General features: G+C 36.3%; 1 protein-coding gene across 1 annotated transcript; it reads right to left on the reverse strand.

Annotated features, from left to right (window-relative positions):
- Window positions 1-7,080: 7,080 nt before the first annotated feature.
- Window positions 7,081-16,353, reverse strand: LOC138316569 (uncharacterized). Its single transcript, XM_069258250.1, has 8 exons — window positions 16,242-16,353; window positions 14,387-14,568; window positions 14,011-14,164; window positions 13,295-13,351; window positions 12,732-12,866; window positions 10,771-12,160; window positions 10,116-10,207; window positions 7,081-8,874 (listed from the first exon to the last, which is right to left on the reverse strand). Exons 1-8 carry the CDS (start codon window positions 16,351-16,353, stop codon window positions 8,717-8,719), a joined length of 2,280 nt encoding a protein of 759 aa, XP_069114351.1. The 3' UTR covers window positions 7,081-8,716.
- Between the last annotated feature and the right edge of the window lie 4,921 nt (window positions 16,354-21,274).

Below are 21,274 nucleotides of genomic sequence, written 5' to 3' on the forward strand. Positions count from 1 at the left end.
ATTTCAAATGGCGGGATATATTAGTTGTAAAATTGAATAAAACGTCGAAGTATGAAAGAAAATACTCTACAAAATGTATGCATGTGGATATGAATGGTGTTGTAGTATGTATGATTACAAATCTATGATAAACAAAGATTGTTTTGATTAAAATGCTTTTCCTGAAAGATACATTATTGTGTGTGTTGATGTGATAAAAATATGTTAATATGATCCACTGAAAGGAGAGGGGATCATATTGAGATGTTATAATACGGGAATATCTACTCCCATCATGAACTAGCTGTACCCTTCTAGCAACTCCCGATTTATGTACCAGGCTAGAAGGAATTCATGAGACACGATGGCCTATAGCCAGAGATTATTCCAATTTTACAACTATAATATCCCGCCATTTTGAAATAAAATCGAAGAAATCCACGGCTGAAAGTCAATTTTTTCATAAAATTACGTGATATTTCAACAAAAATTCCGTTGATTGCATATTTTATAGTAAAATCAGTCAAGATTGTGAAAAAAATGTTAAAATTATACCAAGGAAATAGAAATTTTGTTGACGCTGTGACGTCACGAGGCATTATTGCATGGGCAGCTATGCAATACAGCCTCAGGCGGCATGAGCGTATTGCCCTAGACCAGCTAGTATTACACGTGTAGGTATGAAAGAAAATCCTATGCTGGGCGGTGTGCTTAATTCACCCAATCCGGTCACATTACACCGACAACTGGCGAAGCAATCGTTTCACTCCTTGACTGCTGAGCGTCAAGCAGGAGCAGAATATACCACTTTTATAGACCACAACTTGGCTTCATGATCTGGTACTGCCAGAAATCTAAAATACGCTACACCGCTGAAAAATGGTGTTAGTTATCTACGAAACCAGGAGTAGACAAAAGTTACTTACCTTACACCATTACCACGATTGAAAAGATTGAGATGCTCATTTTACTTCAATATAGAATATTAAAGATAATTTATTGCGTCCCGAAAAGGGTCATGGCATTATGCCCTATATGATATGAAGTACCAAAAGCAAAACAAGTTATTTTATATTATTTTTTTGGTAATTAGATATATATTTATGGATAATCACCAATTATTGCTCAAATGATGAATACCGTTTATGCTCTGTCGGCGGTAAAGCACCCTTTAAGGATTTTTGGCAGTATTGCTAAACATTCAAATATTATTTGTACTTGTAAAATTAAAACTTATGCATTGCGAGTATTGTAATTTCTACTTTCTGCTCCTGCGCTTAGCATTAAAGAGAGGGACGACTGGTTTGCTCGATTGCAGTGTAATGTGACTGTGTGGGATGTCTTCAGTGGCATGCTGCAATGAGTTAACGGGCAAGATTTCCTATATCACAAGGAGACACGACAAGGATATACCGCAAACTCTTACAACATACATGTGTATATACAGACATTCACGCCCCAACACAATGTTCATATGGGAGGCCGTCCTATAATGGCCCTTGCATGCGCAGTTAACAGTACGTTGAATGTATCTATCATGGTCTTTTCCGGCATGCCACTTTTGCTTTACTGCAGTAAGTAATATTTTCTACATATAATCACACAAAAGATCTTATCATGATATGACTATGACCATTAACAAGACCAAAAATCACCTTACAATGTCCACCATGAGGACACTGCCGTTGGACAGGTAATCTTTATTTCGTCGTCATAGCATACCACATATCCAGTCGATATCGTACGGTAACAAACAATTCAAACACATAATTTTCGTTAATATCTTTAATCTTCAAACCCATTTTATGGCAACAAGCAGGCAATCCCGCTAAATGTTTTACCTTGTAAGTCGTCAACTTCGCTAGCCAAGACTATTCAGTCCGATACTCTACCTGCAACCCTTGGCGGATGTCGTGTCAAAAGTTCCTGGTTTCAACTGCTGATTGGATGGGGCTAGGTTCAGGCGAGCAATAAAAACGCAACAGTTTTTATATGTCAACAAAACTGAATCAAAGTGATAGTAGTGACCTATATTTGTAAATTGGAGCGTACCATGACTGTCAAGAAGACAACAACAGCCGCTAGCGGAGTCATGTTTACTTTTTAGTCAATTATAAAAATGTTTAAGACCAACTAAATAAAGAACATAGATACGTTGCTCTTCAAACAGATTTGGAAAGTAAATACATGCGTAGTTTCTGTTTCTAAAAGTTAAACAAATTATGCAATGATGAACTGCGATCTCCTAACAAAATTGAACACTGAAGCATGAAACACAAAACCCGTTGTTCGAACCGACAAACAAATGACTCACAAACATGTCTATCTTTGATGTTTTGAATATGTCACAAACAGTATGTGCATTTCAAAGGGCGCTGCCATTTTTCAATCCATACAACAATGCCATGAGTACGAGCTTTTTTCATTGTTTGCTTTTTACGTATAATGGCGGGGGCAACTGCGATGATCCAGCAGGTGGCGCAGTGCGGGAGCTTTACTGCTGACGTGACATCTGCTAAGGGTTCAGTGTCGTAGACTACTGTACCCTTGGCTAGTGAAGTTGATAGGCCGTAATACAACCTCACACTGTTTGGTTTGTTACGTCCTATCATTAACCAGGATATCTAAAGCCTCTCATGTAAGCGGTGTCTTGCGTGTGTGAATTGCGAGGTGCATGTTTTGGGAGACTGCTATATTTGTGTCATGTCTTCTGATAAAGTAAACCGCTTGACCTTGTGATAGTGCTATATCATTGATCAATGAAGTATATATGCTGCCGAAGATACGAAGCAACACACCAGTATCAGAGTATATTACACTATAGTGAGATATGTAGAAATATTACACGGACGAAATCACTAGATATCAGCTGATTATGTGATACAACTTATTTTAACTTTATATACCAAACAATCCGTCAATCTGAACTTTGATATCATTTCTCATTTCAGTCAAGATTCCAACACGTTTTTCTTACAACCTTGAGCAGAGCATTAATGACATCTGGGAAAATAGGATCCAATATCTTAGACGAAAATGTTCTAATAATAGGATGTACAGTATCCATGGAAACCAAAAAAAAACCTTCTTCATTCACGCACCAAAACATATTTAACTTTATGTAAAGTGCCCAAATCTGGCGGTACTTTGTTGTCAGTTTTGGTTCTAACACTCGAGAAAGGATATTAAAACCTCAGAAGATGCACGATTCACTCCATAATACTATTGAAAACATAATAGGCAGCTGAATGGTCCTCCTGAATCATCATTTAGAACAAAAAATGTTATTGTTTCGCGCGACCCATACAGGCGGTTATACTCTGCATTTGTAGACAGGTGCTTTCTCCTCCGGACATCCTAGGAGGTTCCAGGGTTAGTTGAGGCTATACACAAAGGGGACTATATGACGGAAGTAGGGAAATGCGGTTATATTGTACACTTTCATGACTTTGTGAATAAGGTTACAACCGATGGATTAAAGGGCTATCGTATTGACCCACATTATTGCCCTATTTATACCATGTGTTGAGTCTGCGACGTAGACTATCACGTCGTCATGCGACAGGAAACCCTGACCAGGGACATCGAACATATCTTACAACAGCTTAACATCACTAATACAATGAGGACTACACTGATAGAGCAAATTCGCGGATCCAGTACAGAAAAGATGCTTGAGGGACTTATTAATGAGTTAATTGTTGTTAATAACAAAATGCGTGGGATGAAAGAACATTGTAAGAGCACCATTGCATTTACAGTTCGGATATGGGAGGCTTTCGAATTACAATGTTATATCAGGCCTAACAGACAATTTCCGTATTCAAAGTTTCAAAAAGATGGAAATATTGATGTTAAATCCATAATCGGGATTTTTCTTGAAGAGATCAGAACAAACCCTTTGTCTGAAACAGAACGATCTCTTCAAAGGAGTCAATCATTGATAAGAGCCTACAAAGACATGCCGAAACGAATTGTAGCCAACATCCAGTTAATGTATAAAATTGATTTCATAATGTTTGGTTACAATATAAATCAGCCATCTTAAATGTGCATTTACATGCATGCACATGTATTTGGGTTCAGTTACAACATAACCGTGTTTAAGTAGTGCCACCATTAGTTCACATTTGTATACGTGTCGTAAACCAATTCAAATGCAATGATCATTAATAAATGCGCAGAAAGTAAGCGTGTTATGAAATTTTTCATTTAGTGTATACGGTATGAGAACTCGGTAAATCACCAAGTAGAGAACTCATTATACTATTTACTACGTTATATCCATCTCTACACTATCTTACTATCTCAAAGTAAAACTGGGGCAGCTCAGGAGAAAAAAACCTGACCAATCTGACCAATCACAGGCCTACAGAGACTTCCTTAGAAGATTACGGAGAGAGCGACACCCAAACTTAAAGCAACACGGTCAACCACAGTGTACTGCATCCTCGATACTCCAGGGGTTACTACAACTGACGTCATATCCACCCTTGGACTTTGACTATCTCATAGTAAAACTGAAGGCAGTTCAGGAAAACAAAATCTGAACCAATCACAGACCTGCACAGATTTTCTTTGGAGAATACAGAGAGAGTAATACCCGACTTCTTATCACTATTTCCTAGATTAGTTTCGATTAGATATAGGTTCACCTTCTCTGTAATATTAATGCATATATCACAATCTCGGCAAGCCTTGGGTTTTACTACATTTTGTGACCCTCGGGTAGAATATCCCTATCCTTCATATCCACATATGAAAGAGTCTTATATTATTCCATTATCAATCATGGTATAAACTACTCTTTTCAAAATCAATAACAAAAAGTTAGAAAACAGGAAACTTTGACTTCTCATCAGAGATCCTAAAAAACAACAAATAAACGACGTTCCACGAAAGTGGTGTTTAGTAGAGTTAATACATACGATGTATGGATGCGAGGAATAGAAAATTTGTACATGTAATCACTAAGCAGGTAAAACCTGTGATTCTCAGGTAGAATCTCATGTTTTGTATAGCAACGAGTAATTAGCTAGTCAACAGCTTCTCTTCATACAAACCGCAGTGAATACTGACGTATCGATATATAACCCTTGTCGATTTCCCCTGATGCGTAAAGGCCACCAAGTATTGAGTTTATTTGGGATGATTTTAAAAGCCAGCTACTTTTCCGAAACAAAAAATAAAAGTTTCTTAAAAACAATAATAACAAAATAACAAAATAATGCTGTTTTGCCGCCTGGTGCAATGATAACTAACGAGCAATAATTAGGACACCGGCGGGAAATATAATACGACCCACGTTATGAAAATTAACATTTAATTTATTTAAATTAAATTGTTCAGAATATAATGATAAGTGTAGTAATAACTTTTGCGACACTACAAAATTATCGGTCTCGTTTTACATTCCCATATAAAAAATCAAAATCCGTTTCGGAAAGGTAGTTGGCCTTAAACAAGCGATATATCTTTCCTAAAAGTGTGATTCAATACACATCTATTAATAACAACTGTTTTCATTGCACAAAATCATGTCAATGAAAAATAGAACTTCTGTAGGAAGAATAATGTAAAACAAAGTCAGTAAAGCACAAACATTCATACAATTCCATATGATCGATGTTCAGTTACTGGGTTGGGAGCAATGGAAACAGTTTATTCTTCGAATGACCGTAGCTTTACATGTTGATACAGGACGAACGACCGAACCTCAATAGGATGTTATAAACCCAATCTACCAACCAACCAAATATGACAATAGGTGTTGAATGCTACTGTAGATGGCATTTAGGGAGGTATCGGCTATAGGTTATTTTCCAAACGCCAGATCGGCGTAGGTAAAATATGATTAATGTCGATTGGTCCCACCTTCTGGTAATTGTGACGTGATCAATGTGACATCACATCATCAGATGAGATTAATCGACGCTAAACCGTACTTTAATACCCAGGAGTCCGTTTAGCGAAACGCAAACCAGGTCATTTGGTATCTCGAAACATCGGTATAAGGCTACCATACGTAATGATACTGACCTGAATGTAATGCACTTCGCGACACGACAAAAACAGAAAATATAACTTCGCTGGTCGTAAAAAGATCACTTTTGAGACAATGGAAGGGATATATGCTCCTCCGAACCAGACTTGCATATAGGTTTATGTAAAGCCACCAAAAATTAACCGAAAATGGGTCAAACTGTCAGCTAGATTACACTTGTAGTAAGTTTAATTAATCTTTAGTTTTATTTGACAGTCTGTATGTTTCATTATTCCTTATTGATAAAGACAACTATCCTTGGGATATGTTTTTATCTGACTTTTCCTCCTTTATCAAATAATTAAATGTTTACTATGTGAAAAATAATAAAAAAATATATTTGGTGATCAAAATGCCCCCCCCCCCCTATCAGATTATTGAATGCGAGTTACACACGCTGTAATTTTTCATTGCAATCAACACCGGCATAGTTCGTTGACTTATATGGTTGTTGCAAAGTTTTTCTAGCTCTTTATTTCTGTGCAATGAAAATTCGGCTGCTCATTTACATTTTTAAATTCTATATCTACGTGATAAACATTCATTGATGACCCTATGGCGTATATTAGATCAAAATAACAAACAAACAAACAATGTACTATGTAATCAACATGTACTGTCAAAATGATATTTCTTTAAGTGTTCAAATACTTTTTATATACATATATTCAAATCCGTATGTCAAGTTAAATACGTATGCAAATAGATATTTACAATGCAAACAGTCTTTTATTGTACATATAGTTTTAAATGTACTCAAATTGACGTTCTACTCCTTAGATAATTTCTGTTTAAAACCAGTCTGATTATAATACAGATCCTCCGTTCATTAAAGAATCTGACAACATCCCATACAGGATAAGTGTAGCCCTTATGGATATTGCGATTTGTAGGTCACTAGCCAGAATACGTATCAAACAATATAAAATAGGGTAAAATCGAGAACAAACTTCATATTTACTGCTGAGAATGTGTAGAAAAATACGATACATCTTTAGGAGAAATATAGTTTGTTCAATGAAGCGCTTTCTTGACTTTTGCACATTATTGAAATTATTGAAATTACAGTGGCAATATACACCCTATTATCTTACCAAGTGTATCAGGGATGTACTGGATATTTATCATTTAACAATTTAATCATCAAATTACAGCTTTGAATATTCGCAGGAATTGGGGTCCAAAAGGACACAAGATTTATAACAGTAGCTATTTACAGGAAATTGCATTGATTACATTGATAATATGAGATGAATAAAATACACTGTATTACATATAACAAAAATACCGATCTAATTAAAATTACACTTGTAATTCCGCTCCAAGATACGCCCACCAACAAGAAGTGTATCGTAGAGCATCATAGAAGAGCGGAATTCAATTTTCATTAGATTGCAAAAACTACCTACATTTATCAATACCTTCCTATTCTAAATAAATATAATGTCTTTGTTCTCAACCCGTGTAACACAGACTTGTTAAATCGTAATCAAAACCCATATCGGATATAAACACCGATTTATATATATATACATATGGTTTTGAATCATAGACAACTGTCAATAGACGTCCAATCAAGGTTAGAAATGGAATCATCAGAGAAATCCAAATGAACAATTCTTATCTCTTATCAGTGTAATGTCAATATATCTTATTAGATACAGAATGTGCGATTTACACTTGTTTGTTTAATTAACATCTTATTAACAACCAGGGTCATGTAAGGACAGCCTCCCATGTACGTGGTGTGTTGCGTGTTTGTAGTGTGTAGTGTGAGTTTTGAAAGACTGTGGTATATTCGTGTTGTGTCTTCTTGTATAGTGGATCTCTTGTCCTTTTTATAGTGCTATATCACTGAAGCATGCTGCCGAAGAAACCAAGCAATACAATTGAAGCTATCGCAATGGTCATCTCACGACTCGGACCAAATAGTTATACAAAAGTTTGCACTGTCAGTATGTTATTGAAAGTAAGGACTGGTAAGTATTGCTATCATATAGGATGAAACTGGATATCTGCAAAAGCGCTGTGTTTAAACGCTGTAGATGATTAGATTGACGTCTTAAATGTATACATATGTATAGTGTAATAGCCAAGGACAAGACCCCCTCCCGTGTGTGCAATGTGTCGAGGTGTGTGAATGTCCGTATATTTTTGGAGGTTGCGGTCGTGTTTCGTGGAAGTGAATTATAACTTTATTTACTTCGCGCACAAGTTATAGTGTTTGCCTTACGTGATTCGCTATTTTGTGTTTGCTATACATGTTATTACATGGCCGCATCATTGGTTTCGCATACATTGTATATCCAATGTGGATGCGTGCGATATCGCGAGTCCCTAACACTGCTACTGATGAGATTATATAGAAAACGCAATAAAACAGGTTCGCTGCAATATAATGATCGCTTTGATCTAGAATAGATAATTCATTAAACAGAACACAAATATGTTTGAAACATAACTTCTCATTTTTCTCGGCGTTTCATACTAATCTGAATGTTGCATTAGCTACGCAAGAATAAAAAAATCAACCACATGTCTGCACAATTAAATATCCTATCAAAACTGAAATCAGATGACATACATTATTGTTCAATGTGTTCTATGATTATCACATCGTTTAAATAAACGATAGTTTCTTATATGAACAGATCGTAAGTGTGTCGTTGAAACACCATAGCATTTGTGATCGTATCATTTAAATGGGACTACTCTGTCGTTTTTCGATGAAAACGATGATTCATACAAGCGTCCGAATTTGGCGAAGATTTGCACCAGAATGAGATCCCACACCTCGACTATGGAGAGAACGCTGGCGCCCAGGAACAGCCCCATAGATCCACCAATATCGCCTGTAACAATAATACATTGTATGTAATTATTAAACCAATACTGCCAAAATCAATAGTTCGAGGAATACAGGGTATTTGACTCATCCAAGATCCCAAACAATGACATTTTAATTACCGTGATTTTCAGCATTTTCAACTTTTATGTAAATGGTTTTTGATAGCAAAATCAAGTTGAAAAAATGTATTTCAGAGCAAAAGGTCCAGAGGGCCAGCCAGTATCGTTCACCTGCTTTTTTTTACTAATTATCACAAAAACTCTTACAATTAGAAATAGCAAATTGACCCGAAGATTTGTTTTATTTTGAATCCTAACCATCTAATGATGCTATCAATATCTTATGACTATGAATGTAAGTCAATGCTAAGTTTAGAGAAAAAGTTGTTGATATGAAAGTCACCATGTTGACCTCTTTTTGCCCCGCCCCTCAGTCCCCTGTGGGTCAGCACCATCGTTTATGTCAATTTGGAATCCCCCAGCTACATTGCATTTTGAGTGCTATCCCATGCTTAGTTTCAGAGAAAAAGTTTGACCCCTTTTGGCCCCGCCCCTCAGGCTCCCGGGGAGTCATCCCGACCATTTGTACAATTCTTAGTCAGTAGCCCATAAAGACGCTACCAGTCAGATTTTGGTAAATTCCGACAGCGGTTATGGAGAAGAAATCCATTGTTGTCGAACGGACGGACGCCGCGGTATAGCATAAGCTCACCTAGCTTAATCTTTCGGACCAGATGAGGTAAAAAGACAAGTTTTAAATTTCTCAATGGTCAAACACCTGTTCGACGAATACATGCCTTAATACTATGTATTTGATGAAACGGGGAGATATTTTGTTCGAGGAATAATAGTTATTCGACGAATAGCTGTTTGAGGTTTTGTTAGAGGAAATACATAGGGACACGGTCTGGACCATGCGATTAGTTCGACGAATGGGGTGTAGTTGAGGAATGCGGATTCGAGTTAAAAGGGTTATGATGTACTTTATTTAAATAAGATTTACTTGACTATGAGCTTGAGAAATGTACTAAACAAATCCAATACAACGTACCTAAAGCTTTACACTTTAACTATTTTATAACAATTCTATAAAATTATAAATACAAATCAAATATAACAAGGGATTAAAATAGCAAATTGCGTTCTGTATGACATGTGCCATATAACTTGGTAAACCCAGGTACATGTTTAGATGTATAAGAGGTACAGTGTATATACCAAGACCACACTTTGATACTCTACTTACAAAGCAAGGCGAAGAGATCATAAGCCTCCTGTTGGTTTATTTCCTCATAGCTCATCTGACGGTAGAATATATCGAGTTTTAGTACATTGTTTCTGTAAACAGCAAAACAAATTAACTTATCAAACAGTAAAATATATAGAGTGTTATGTTTCTATAAACGGAGCCCAGTTTCAAATTCCCTGGCATACAATTCCATAGGAAAGCATTACAGAATTTAAAGAAAAATACTTAAGTTAAAGGAGCCTCCCTTGGAATATGTAATGCTTTTTTATGGAAAAATTTAAGTAAAGAAACTCCTTCAATTTAAGGAATATTCATGAAACTGGCACAGCAAAATAGATTACGACTTTGTTTAAAGTACGCACGGAAATAATTGTCCAATCTAGAGTGGCATCAGGACAGGTCTAGTCAGGATAGATCTCGGAAAAAGCTTTGAATATCAAAATCGAAATGGATACGTACAAAATTAATCCGATTATGTTGAAACGACAATAAAGAAATAGGTGGAAAAGAAAAATAATATTGACGATAAGAGTTCCACAGGAAAATATGACTTAGAAAACGAATAGTTTGATTCTCTGCTTGCTCAATAATCATTGTAGTTAAATCAATTTGGCAATTAAATTGTCCATGATATACATGTATTTATACTTACTTGATAAAGTCGCTGTCAATTTTGATTGAGTTCTTATAAGCTTTTGCGTCGGCTATGAATTTATCAAGCACATCCAAAAACAAGGCGTCTTTATTATCAACAGTTTGAGACAGTTCACTCATGGCCTGTATTTCATAGAATGTTGATTTTATTTCAATTGCGACATCAGAAAAGTTTCGGAGAAATTGTGAGTACTGCATGTACTCATAATATCGAATAGAATCAATATCCTGTACAACAGTCTGCCATATGTGTATCACGTCCTCCTCCATACGATTGATCCAATCCACGAGGTTCGTTTCGCGCACCCGTATAGCTTGGAAAAACTTCCTGAATTCTGACATACCATCTTGTATTATCTGTGACGTCAGTAAATCTACAATTTCCATTTTAGTAACATTCCCGCCATTTATATAAAGCCGGATATCTCGTCTGACCTTACGTAACGGGTTTAAAAACAGCGTTTCAGTTTTGTTAAGTTCAGAAAGCATTGAATTTAAACTTTGTTGAATATTTTCCATGAGAGATGTGTATTGTATCCATATTGTGTTGAGGTCTTCTAAACGTTTCTGAAGGATTCCAACAGGCCACTCTATTGTATCAAAGTAGAATACACTTCTCGCGAAAACAAAATTACGCATATAAAATTTGAAACCTTCTCTGTAGTCAAACATTCGGTCTTCATCCAATGTAGAATTCGTATATGCGATGTCTAAGAGTTCCTGTAGATAATCCAATTTTTGAATAGTTCTACTGAGATATCGACCATATCTCTCTCCGTATCTGATGGCATAGCTGTTGTGTACACGCGCCTCCATGATCAGATGTTTTGGTGTCGCTGGATCGTTGTACCGACGACTTCGCCCTTCAAACGAATAGTTAAAGATAGGCGAGCCTGTATCGTATGCGTTGATAAGCTTGGAATAATTGCTGTATGCTATTTTTATTATTTGTTTACGATTCTGTAGCATTAATGTGGTCGTGTCATGCATCATTATCCTGGCGGAATGATCTGTGAAGTTCTCATTTGCCAGCATTCTTATCCTACTCTCGATAGTAAGGATGAACTCGGCGTAAGCCAGGGGCACAATGTGGATGGCACGTTCTTCCATGGCGTCTTTTGCGCGAATGAAGTTCTTTTGTATAATGTATTTCTGAAACCTGTAAAGATCCTCTTTTTTGGAATATACATCTAGTGTTTCAGAATAGCTGTTATTCAGAAGCATAGTAAGATTATCCAGCATGCTCGTAAGGACGTCAGATAGAAGATGATCCACCTCAACCAATTTGTTCTCGAGGTTCCTGGACAGAGTGACTGTTCTATTAAATGTAGAATTTTCCATCCTTGAGGACACTTCTGTAGCCCTGAGTAGCACTTCTGACAGGACATCTGTGTAATATAAACATAGATAACTTTTATTTTATCTGAATTGATACAATTCTATGGCAATTCGATATTATTTTGTTGCGTGATCTTAATCTCTGAAAAGACAAACGATTTACACCAAGGAAATTGACATCAGTTATCATCCCTGTATGATGATCTCCTTTTGCAAAATACCTCCCGCCAGGTCTCTATAAAGACCTATAGTAAAATACAGCGAACACACTTACAAGGAATCATGGTTATAAAGTAGTAGTTTCCATTCCCCGTTACGATGTCTGCAATAAGTATATAGCGAACTATGCCTAAAAAGAAGTGATTTCGTTAGTCCCTAGAGATTCGTTACAACCGTCTATGTAAACGATATTAGACCTGCATAGATATATTTGTTCTTTGCCTCTTGTTTACTTGTATGCATAAGTTTGATTGAATGTTATTACTCGTTACAGATATTGCTATAAATATTTCAACTGTATCCCTAGTAGCCCTAAAGTCGACATTTGTATCGTTAATTCTATTTGAAGGTTTAAGCATTACAGATGGAGTTTGCTAGAGGAGGCGATATAATTTGTCTTACCTTTGTCATTGTTGTTTAGGAACTTGTTGACAGCGTACTCGGAGGTGGAAGCATAGGATATATCCGGCTCGTACAGGACAAAGTTACAGGGCACAGGACAATCACAGTGTTTATCATGGATACTGGGGAACTCGTCTGGGGAATATCACGAAAGTTTATTAAATAACCTTGATATAATGTATTTGTTTTATTACGTCCTATTAACAGTCAGGGTAATTTAAGGACAGCCTCCGTTGTATGTGGTGTCTCGCGTGGTTGAACTGCGGGGTATGTGGTTTCGAAAACCTTGGTATATTCGTGTTAAGGGAAACTGAAGCAGAAACCATGTATCATCAACAATGATGTGTATTGGTAAGAGCACAGAATCCGCGTCCTTCCTTATATGGGCGAACGTTCAACCGAAAGCAAAAAGTGAGGTGGTGTCAAGAATCACAGTGATATCATATTATTAACATTTGTTTTTCACTCCACTTCCTCACATAACAAATGGGTTATGAATAAAACGGTTACATGCCATTTTGTTGATTCATAAATGATAATGTCATTCTAGAAGTTACACTTACCTATCAGCGATTTCAAACAGGTGTAATATTGATACACAGTGCACACGGGCGGATCCCCTGAAACACGGAATGTTCGATATGTCCAGTTACTTGGTCGAAAGGGTGTTTTTGTATTTATTGATGACCTTTGCATGCAGTGTGTTGTGCATGTGCATATCTTAATCTGTTAACAGCTAGGGTTCATTAGTAGACAACCTCTTATATATTTTATATATCAAAGTGTGTAAAGTACACAAATGTATTGGTAGACTGCTGTAAACCGTATATTTGTTTCCTTGTTACAATGTCCCTCATTGCCTTCTTTGCTCCATGTACTTGTATCGTGCTGAAAAATATTGCGAGATATCGAACAGTACACCCAACCCGAATGTATTATACTGACAAAGTTTGGTTTAGTTCTATTAACAGCCTGGGTTATGTAAGGACGTCCCAGGTTTGTAGTTGTTAAGGCCGGAGTAGGAGTACCCGAAGGAAACCGACCACCGACTAGTGGTGATTTCTTGCAATTACCCCCCACATGGGATTTAAACTCACGAGTTAGAGATTGAGGGCTTTGTAGTGATATGTTGACATATTCACCACTCGGCCACTGTGGACCTATATACTGACAATGGGTAATCAGGTTTATTAGGAGCGATATATCATTGTAATGCATTATAATTTGTATCCAAATAGGAGTGACGTCTGTAATGATTTTACATTACAATCGCACTCACCATTTTTATGGAACATGTACATATGTCGACACCCACATCTGCCCTTGGCAAGTGTCGTTAGACAATCCATCTGGCAAGCGTCCATAGTAAACTGGTCAACGTATTCCAGCTGATGTTCACTACATCTGCCATGCGGCTCAGGCAGGTTACTTATCTGTAAAATACGGGCACACTCTTAAAATGATATTATATTGCGCGCTAGCGTAGTTTCGTCCTGATTGAAAGCAAAAAACTCTTTCATGATATCGTTTTGACACTTTCAATTTGACCCTATGATGAAGGCCTAATTAATTCATCAAAATGAAATAAAAATCTAAATCCGTGCTAAGCTGCATTATTTCCTCTTTTTGAAGATTTATCGAGCAATCTTACATACACTGAACACCTTGACACCAACGAAGACATGGGCACCCGTCGACACGGCCTGACCTAGCGCATGTACACGTGGTACTTCACCATTGGCGTGAAGCAACATCTTCACCCCCGCCGCATCGTGTGGCCCGGGCATATACTCGTACTGTTCCACGTTAAGAGTCAGTCGTAGACCGTTCTCAACTCCTAGAATTAAAAGCAGTACACAGTATTATAATTATATACATACCGATTTATGCCTTTCTTATGAAAAAAACCCAACTTTAAATGGTAAGAGAAATCATCTTCAAATGCCATGTTATCCATTCTTTAAGTATTTTTGTAGCGTTATATCTATCAATAGGTGTCATCAATTTGGTTTGGTTTTTTATATTTAAGTCCCAATAACAGGATAATTCAAGGATGGCATCCCGTGTATGTGGTCTCTTGCATGTACGAAGTAGACATCGTCGAGGGATCTTTTATCGTTAACGGAGAAGGGAACAGCAGTGCTTGCGTCCCACTGGATAAGGTGGCGGCGCCGAGTGGAGATCGAAGTTACAAGATGGCTATCGATGGATAACAAAAGGTTTTAGAGACATTAGAAAACATGGATATCGAAAGATGCATTAACTTGTTTCAATTTTGAGTAGACGTTATTATCATTAGAAAATAGGCGGCGTTAAATAAGTGAGTATAAGCAAAGTCATATAAGTAACGTGGCGAAAGTCGAAGGATCTTGTTTATCTTTGCAGTACTTCAAAAAGCAAACTGAAGAGTATTTCACATAGATAAATGCAGGAACCTATTTTCAAGCTTTTAAACAATGTTTGAGACAGACGGTCATGGGCCTTACCAGTCACCTGAGATTTGGTTTGATTTATTTTATGCACATCATTTTAATACCAAGGGTCATTTTATTACGGCCCCCCGTGTATTTAGTGTCTTCTGTGTGAAGTGGGTGTTTTGTGAGACTGCGGTATGGTATATTCGTTTTGTGTCTTCTTGTATAGTGGAACTCTTTTTTATAGTGCTATATCACTGATGTATGCTGATGAAGAGCAACAAACCCCACCTGGTCACATTATACTGACAACAGGCGAACTGTCATCTCTCTCCCAGCAAGTAGGATCAGAAACTACTACAGTGAAAGTCTGATACAGGACGACACAAATTAAAGTCTTAGCCCTTTGCAACTATCAAGCAGTCAGTAAAAGGTTTTGAAATGTTGCCATTTTGACCTCATTTGGTCCCACCCCTCTGATCCCAGGTGGTCAGACAGGACATTATGATCTGATGTAAAAGTGTTATTTTAGAATGATAATTCTAGCCAAGTCTTACTCATTCGTTATGAAAATTGAGCAAGTAATAGTCATGAAGGTATGTTTTCTATATAAAATATAGTAAATATGACCCCGTCCCCAGAGGGTAATCTTAAGTAAAATTGTGACTTATCAGCAAAGACGATCCTAAGCCAAATGAAACATTGGTATCCAGGGCAACCAGCTGATGATTTGCCATCATGATTTATCATGACAACCCGAGTCTGCAGGAAATACAGGCTATCAAATATCATTCCCGTGTAATGGCAACAAGAATGGTCAACTTGTTCTTGTATACAGTTACACCTGCCTTGGCGACCACCTCTTTAAAACGACCATCTGCTTATGATCACTCCCTAATGATCCCATATGGTCAATTTATCACGATTTTACCTGTGTATGAAGATTTTTTTAGTCCTGTCGAAATTGATTGTACGTATTGAGAATATATAAATATAATGTATATGTGATCAAGGCGTTAGCGGTAAATCTGTACTCTAACTGTAATTGTTTATCATACAAGATATTATTAAGCATTATGAATCATCGAACCCTTACCGACAGACGAAATGAACTCATTATTCCTTCCTTCGTTGAACGTGTAACACACACCATGATCCGTCAACGTAGTTTTGAAATCGTCAGAGCTACATGGTAAGCCTTTCCACATACACCTTAAGAAAAAAGTGTAATTCAGAATGTGATAAAAGCACTGTATGGTAACAGGATCCGGCCCCAGTTGTTCGGTGCTGAATCGCTTCAAAAACTCGAAATTATTTCATTTGTTTATCGAAACCCATCAAAAATTAGAACAGGGGAAGCTTAAAATTATGTCCCACAATTGTAAATGAAAAGGAGAATAAAGTCTCCTTTTTGTATTCAAACATGTACCTGGATCGTATTTCTGTACAAAATTGCGAAAAATGCGTGAAAATATGAAAATATCTCAAGATATCAGATGCATTTTATTAAGAAAAAATGTTGAATGAAGACTAAGGATAGAACACAAACTATCTACCATTTCAAATGTATCGTAAATACGTCCTTTGTCCCATAATCAATGATATTTAGTGAGCGGGTTAAGACTATAGTGTACATGTTTGGTACGCACAACATTCAGGTTTGGTATAGTCATTAGTATACGGTTCGGTATAATAACCTGGTTAAATTTTAATCACAAACAGGGAGCCGTAAAGCGTAGCATAATCCCCTGCGCTCCACAGTTGGTATGTTTATGAAAACCCAAATATCAAGCTCAAATTAAGAGTTAGTAAGGTACAATTCATGTAATAATTTAATGTAGAATTTAAAGTGTATGTGTGTATTGTAAAACTGAAAAAACCCAGCTGGTGACAAAAATGAACAGTGATTTGGTATTTTTGACTTAGTTTCCATGGTAACATAAAAAAATTACAAAAAGGAGGTTCGCAATAGCAATGGACACTTGTCTGATATATATACACAGAAAACGCGTTTCGCAGGCGATAATAAAATCTGATTGACTGAAGGAACGAACAGAAGAACGATCAAAGTAACGAACGAGCAAAAATGGACGCACGAAAGAAATCTATTTTATTTTTTTCGTTCGTTCATTCTTTTTCAGTTCATTTGCTCATTCATTCGCCCATTCGTTCGTTCATTCGTCATTTCTTTCTTTCATGCGTGCATTTGTTCGATCGTTCCTTTGATCATTTGTTTGTTTAGTCAATCGAATTGAAGCGGAGGGGAACGTATTAAACATTGATATATCACTAAAATCATTACCTGGGTGAAAATCCCGTGTTTGGATCGCGATCAAATCTACTATATTTCGTTTTCTCTTTTTGTTATAATTTTGAATATTTTATCATTATCAGCAGATAAATATACATCTAAGATAACTATTTCCGGTAGATCGTTCACGAATTTTACGGACAGTAATGGGCCCAGCGCAAATCCTTGTGGGATTCCGGATGATACGTCTTTCCAATCAGAATGCTGTTTCAATAGATTTAGTGCAGTTGAACAACCGAAATGCGATATGACACCACAGTCAGTAAATTATGGAGAATTGGATATAAGCTGTTTAATAAAAATAAACACTTGAATAAGCATCGTTCTTTTCGCCCTGTAGATAAAATCATAGGAGAGATTATGATGTTAATACAAATATAAGGACATCGATATTAATTTTATATGTGATAAAATGCTTATCTGTAAATAGAACACAAAGGTAACGTGTCTCCTCCTCTGGGGGTGAACAAAATAACATGATAACAAAAAAGAAGCAACATGAGTAAAAATAACGCATGAGTATGGAAGTATAAAAGTGTCTTGATATGTGTTTAAGATACTTCATGATTAATTGTTGCATACTTTTTATAGGGTGTACTGGTTTTTTTCGGCTTTCCCAGTTATATACTTTGATATGACGAAGCTATATATAACAGCTACCAATAAACACCAGGGTTACAAACTTACATGTATACAAATGTAATTGTTTTCTATGATGGTAATTATGTATCGGCTCTTGCTGTGTTAATTTGACTGCGCGAAATGATGATACTGTCCCGTAGTTATCCTATGTTTTTATTTGTGATTCAAATTTTTAACCAGGTTGTTATTACCAAACCGTATACTAATGAATACCAAACCGGATTTTTTGTGCGTACCAAACACGTACACTATAGTCATAACATGCTCACTAAATATCATCGATTATGGTACAAAGGACGTATTTATGATAAATTTGAAGTGGTAGATAGTTTTTGTTCTATCCTTATTCTTCATTCAACATCTTATCTTAATGAAATGCATCCGATATCTTGAGATATTTTAAAATTTTTACTTATTTTCTCAATTTTGAACGGAAACACGATCCAGGTTACATGTTTTCATACTAAAAGGACACTTTATTCTCATTTTCACATACAATTGTTGGATATATTAAATTTTTAAGCTTTCACTGTTCTAATTTTTGATAGGTTTCGATAAACAAATGAAATAACATCGAGTTTTTGAAGCGATTTATCACGTATCCCTCTAAAAAATTTGGGTACTATTTTTCCGGAAGTAGGTACCAAACAACCGGGGCCGGATCCCGTTACCATACAGTGAAAATGGTTATCACATTCACAATTTGCTTTAATACATGGAAATAACTGTCAATCAAATAATGTAAGAAACACCGAATCTCCTAAAGTATAATGCTATGAAAAACAGAATTAACGAACAACGAAGAATTAAAAAAATAATTAAAATTACTACTGCAATTGGTGATTTGTTCGTAATTTTCCCTCTTAATTGGCCATGATTTGCGAACTTTGATTTCTCGATTATTGTGAGTTCAGGAATCGTTTAAAGAACGACTTCAAACACCAAAAGAAAAATGCATTTACCTGGAGATGAAATCTTGTTTTTGATGCGCGGATTGAAGAAATAAATCCTCCAGCGTGATATTCTGGCCGCCCAATCTTTCCAGGTCGTGTTCGTTGAAGGTGTCCGGGAAGGTGTACATACTCTCCAATAATCGGTATCTGTTGAGGTCGTTAGACAACGTCGCCCTAACAACAAGCGTTTTACATAAATGGTTTTGAATTCAGTGGGAAGACTCGGGATTCTGGTCCCTGGGCGAGACACACCAAATGCATATAGTCGGATTTATATAATCTTACATGGGTATATGAAGTGGACAGGAATATTTCAACCCGAGTGAAAGATTTTGGCCGGTCAACCCGAGGCTTGCCGAAGGTTGAGAAATCCCTGTCAACTTCACAGAGCCATGTAAGATTCTTTTTCTCCCATACTTAGTAGAAAAAATGATGAAATTCCACTTGGTTTCCAGCTTTTTCATCGCGCCATGATCGCAAGAACGTCGTTATGCGTAAAAATTGATGACGTCATCTACAATGCGCGCCGCAGTTACGCCGCATGTATTGATGACGTCATGTTATTTTCTAGCGCGTGTGACCTGTCTTACACCCCTCTGTGTAAGATAGAGATATATTTTCCCTAGCAACCAAGGGATATCCCTGTGAAGTATGGGAGAAAATTTGACCTGTGTCTCTAGTGGTATGCTGCGGAGAGATGCAATTATTTCACACTATCAGATGAAAAGTGTTTCCATTATTGCAGACACATCTAACACGTAGTGCTGCAGACAAGTCTCAAAAGAGGCCTAAAATTAGGAGTTACCCCTACCCATCTTAGAACAAAGTACAACCTATTTTATATTGAAGGGTTACATGTCAGAAATAGGGAAATGGTTGTACTAAATTTAAATGGGTATTTTCATACATATTCACCCTAGTTTTTAAAATAGAGGGTTGGGGTAAATAACACTACGTTATTTCCTTATATGGCACAGTGTGGACATAAGATTGGTATAAACAGATAGTTGACATACTAACACATTGAATAATATCAATTTTGTTGTCATTGTTTTCATGTGTGTCGTCATTACAGAATTATTTGCCTTGGAAATTTGTAGAATTTCACTATGAAAACGATCCCACTATACAAGAAGACACAACACGAACATACCGCAGTCTCCCAAAACACGCACCTCGCACTTCACACACGCAACACACTGCATACATGGGAGGTCGTCCTTACATGACCCTGTCTGTTAATAGGACGTTAAAATAATCAAACAAACAAACACTATGTCACTAAATGTATATTTCAAATATGTTTTGTACTATTTTGCATGTCTAGTATAATGTAAGATCTATTTCGAAGGAACTGAAGACAATTTTTGTTTTCAGACCCGCCAAGGACGATATAATGTAGATAAGTAAGGCAAAACAAAGGTGTTGCTTTTATATAACATCTAAACAGTTCTAAAACTCCACTCTTGACTATGGTAATCACATTAAATTGCAATGACATTTTGTCGACTTGTTTTTTTTATATAAATCAAAATATATTAATAGAGACTAGAAAAAATAGGTTATCCCTTTCTGATATAACTGGGGTTAAAACTCAGAATTTCGGTTGATTTTGAGAAATGGAATGGTTTTCTTTTTGCAAATTATTGATTAGCAATAAAGATTTGACTATGTAAGTATGTTTACGGTCAAAATTTCAATAATTGAAACGGATTAGATAATAATCGATTCAAATGATACATAAACCGAACCAGTGAAAGAAATATGTCACACTGCAGTAACCATCTAACATTTTGCCTATGCTATGCATAGGAAATAAACAATGAATGTTCTCATTTTCAAAGGCACAAACTTTCTGGAAAATGATATAAACGGAAACACAGGCTTAGGTTACATTTGTTACTCTATCATTAGGTGTTGTGCTGTAATAATTATTTTTGAGACGCTGTCAGCGTCAGCGGTTTAGAGATCGAAAAATAGCATATGCCCATTATACGCACCTGGTGATGTTCTGTAAAACTAATGAGAGTATAATTTTGCATTTCTATATATTTTTGTTTTTGTTGGTGTTTTTATTGATTTATTGATTGATAAGAGATAAAAAAAAAACTAATTACGAATTAAAATTTGTTGTTGGGAAACAGTTTTTTGCTGGTGAAGACAAATATGAAAAATTTGCTGAAAAATTAACCATTTTTTGAGCTTAAAAAATCTTATTTTTTC

This window comes from Argopecten irradians, chromosome 2 (assembly GCF_041381155.1).
Source record: "Argopecten irradians isolate NY chromosome 2, Ai_NY, whole genome shotgun sequence".
Classification (NCBI taxonomy): Eukaryota; Metazoa; Mollusca; class Bivalvia; order Pectinida; family Pectinidae; genus Argopecten; species Argopecten irradians.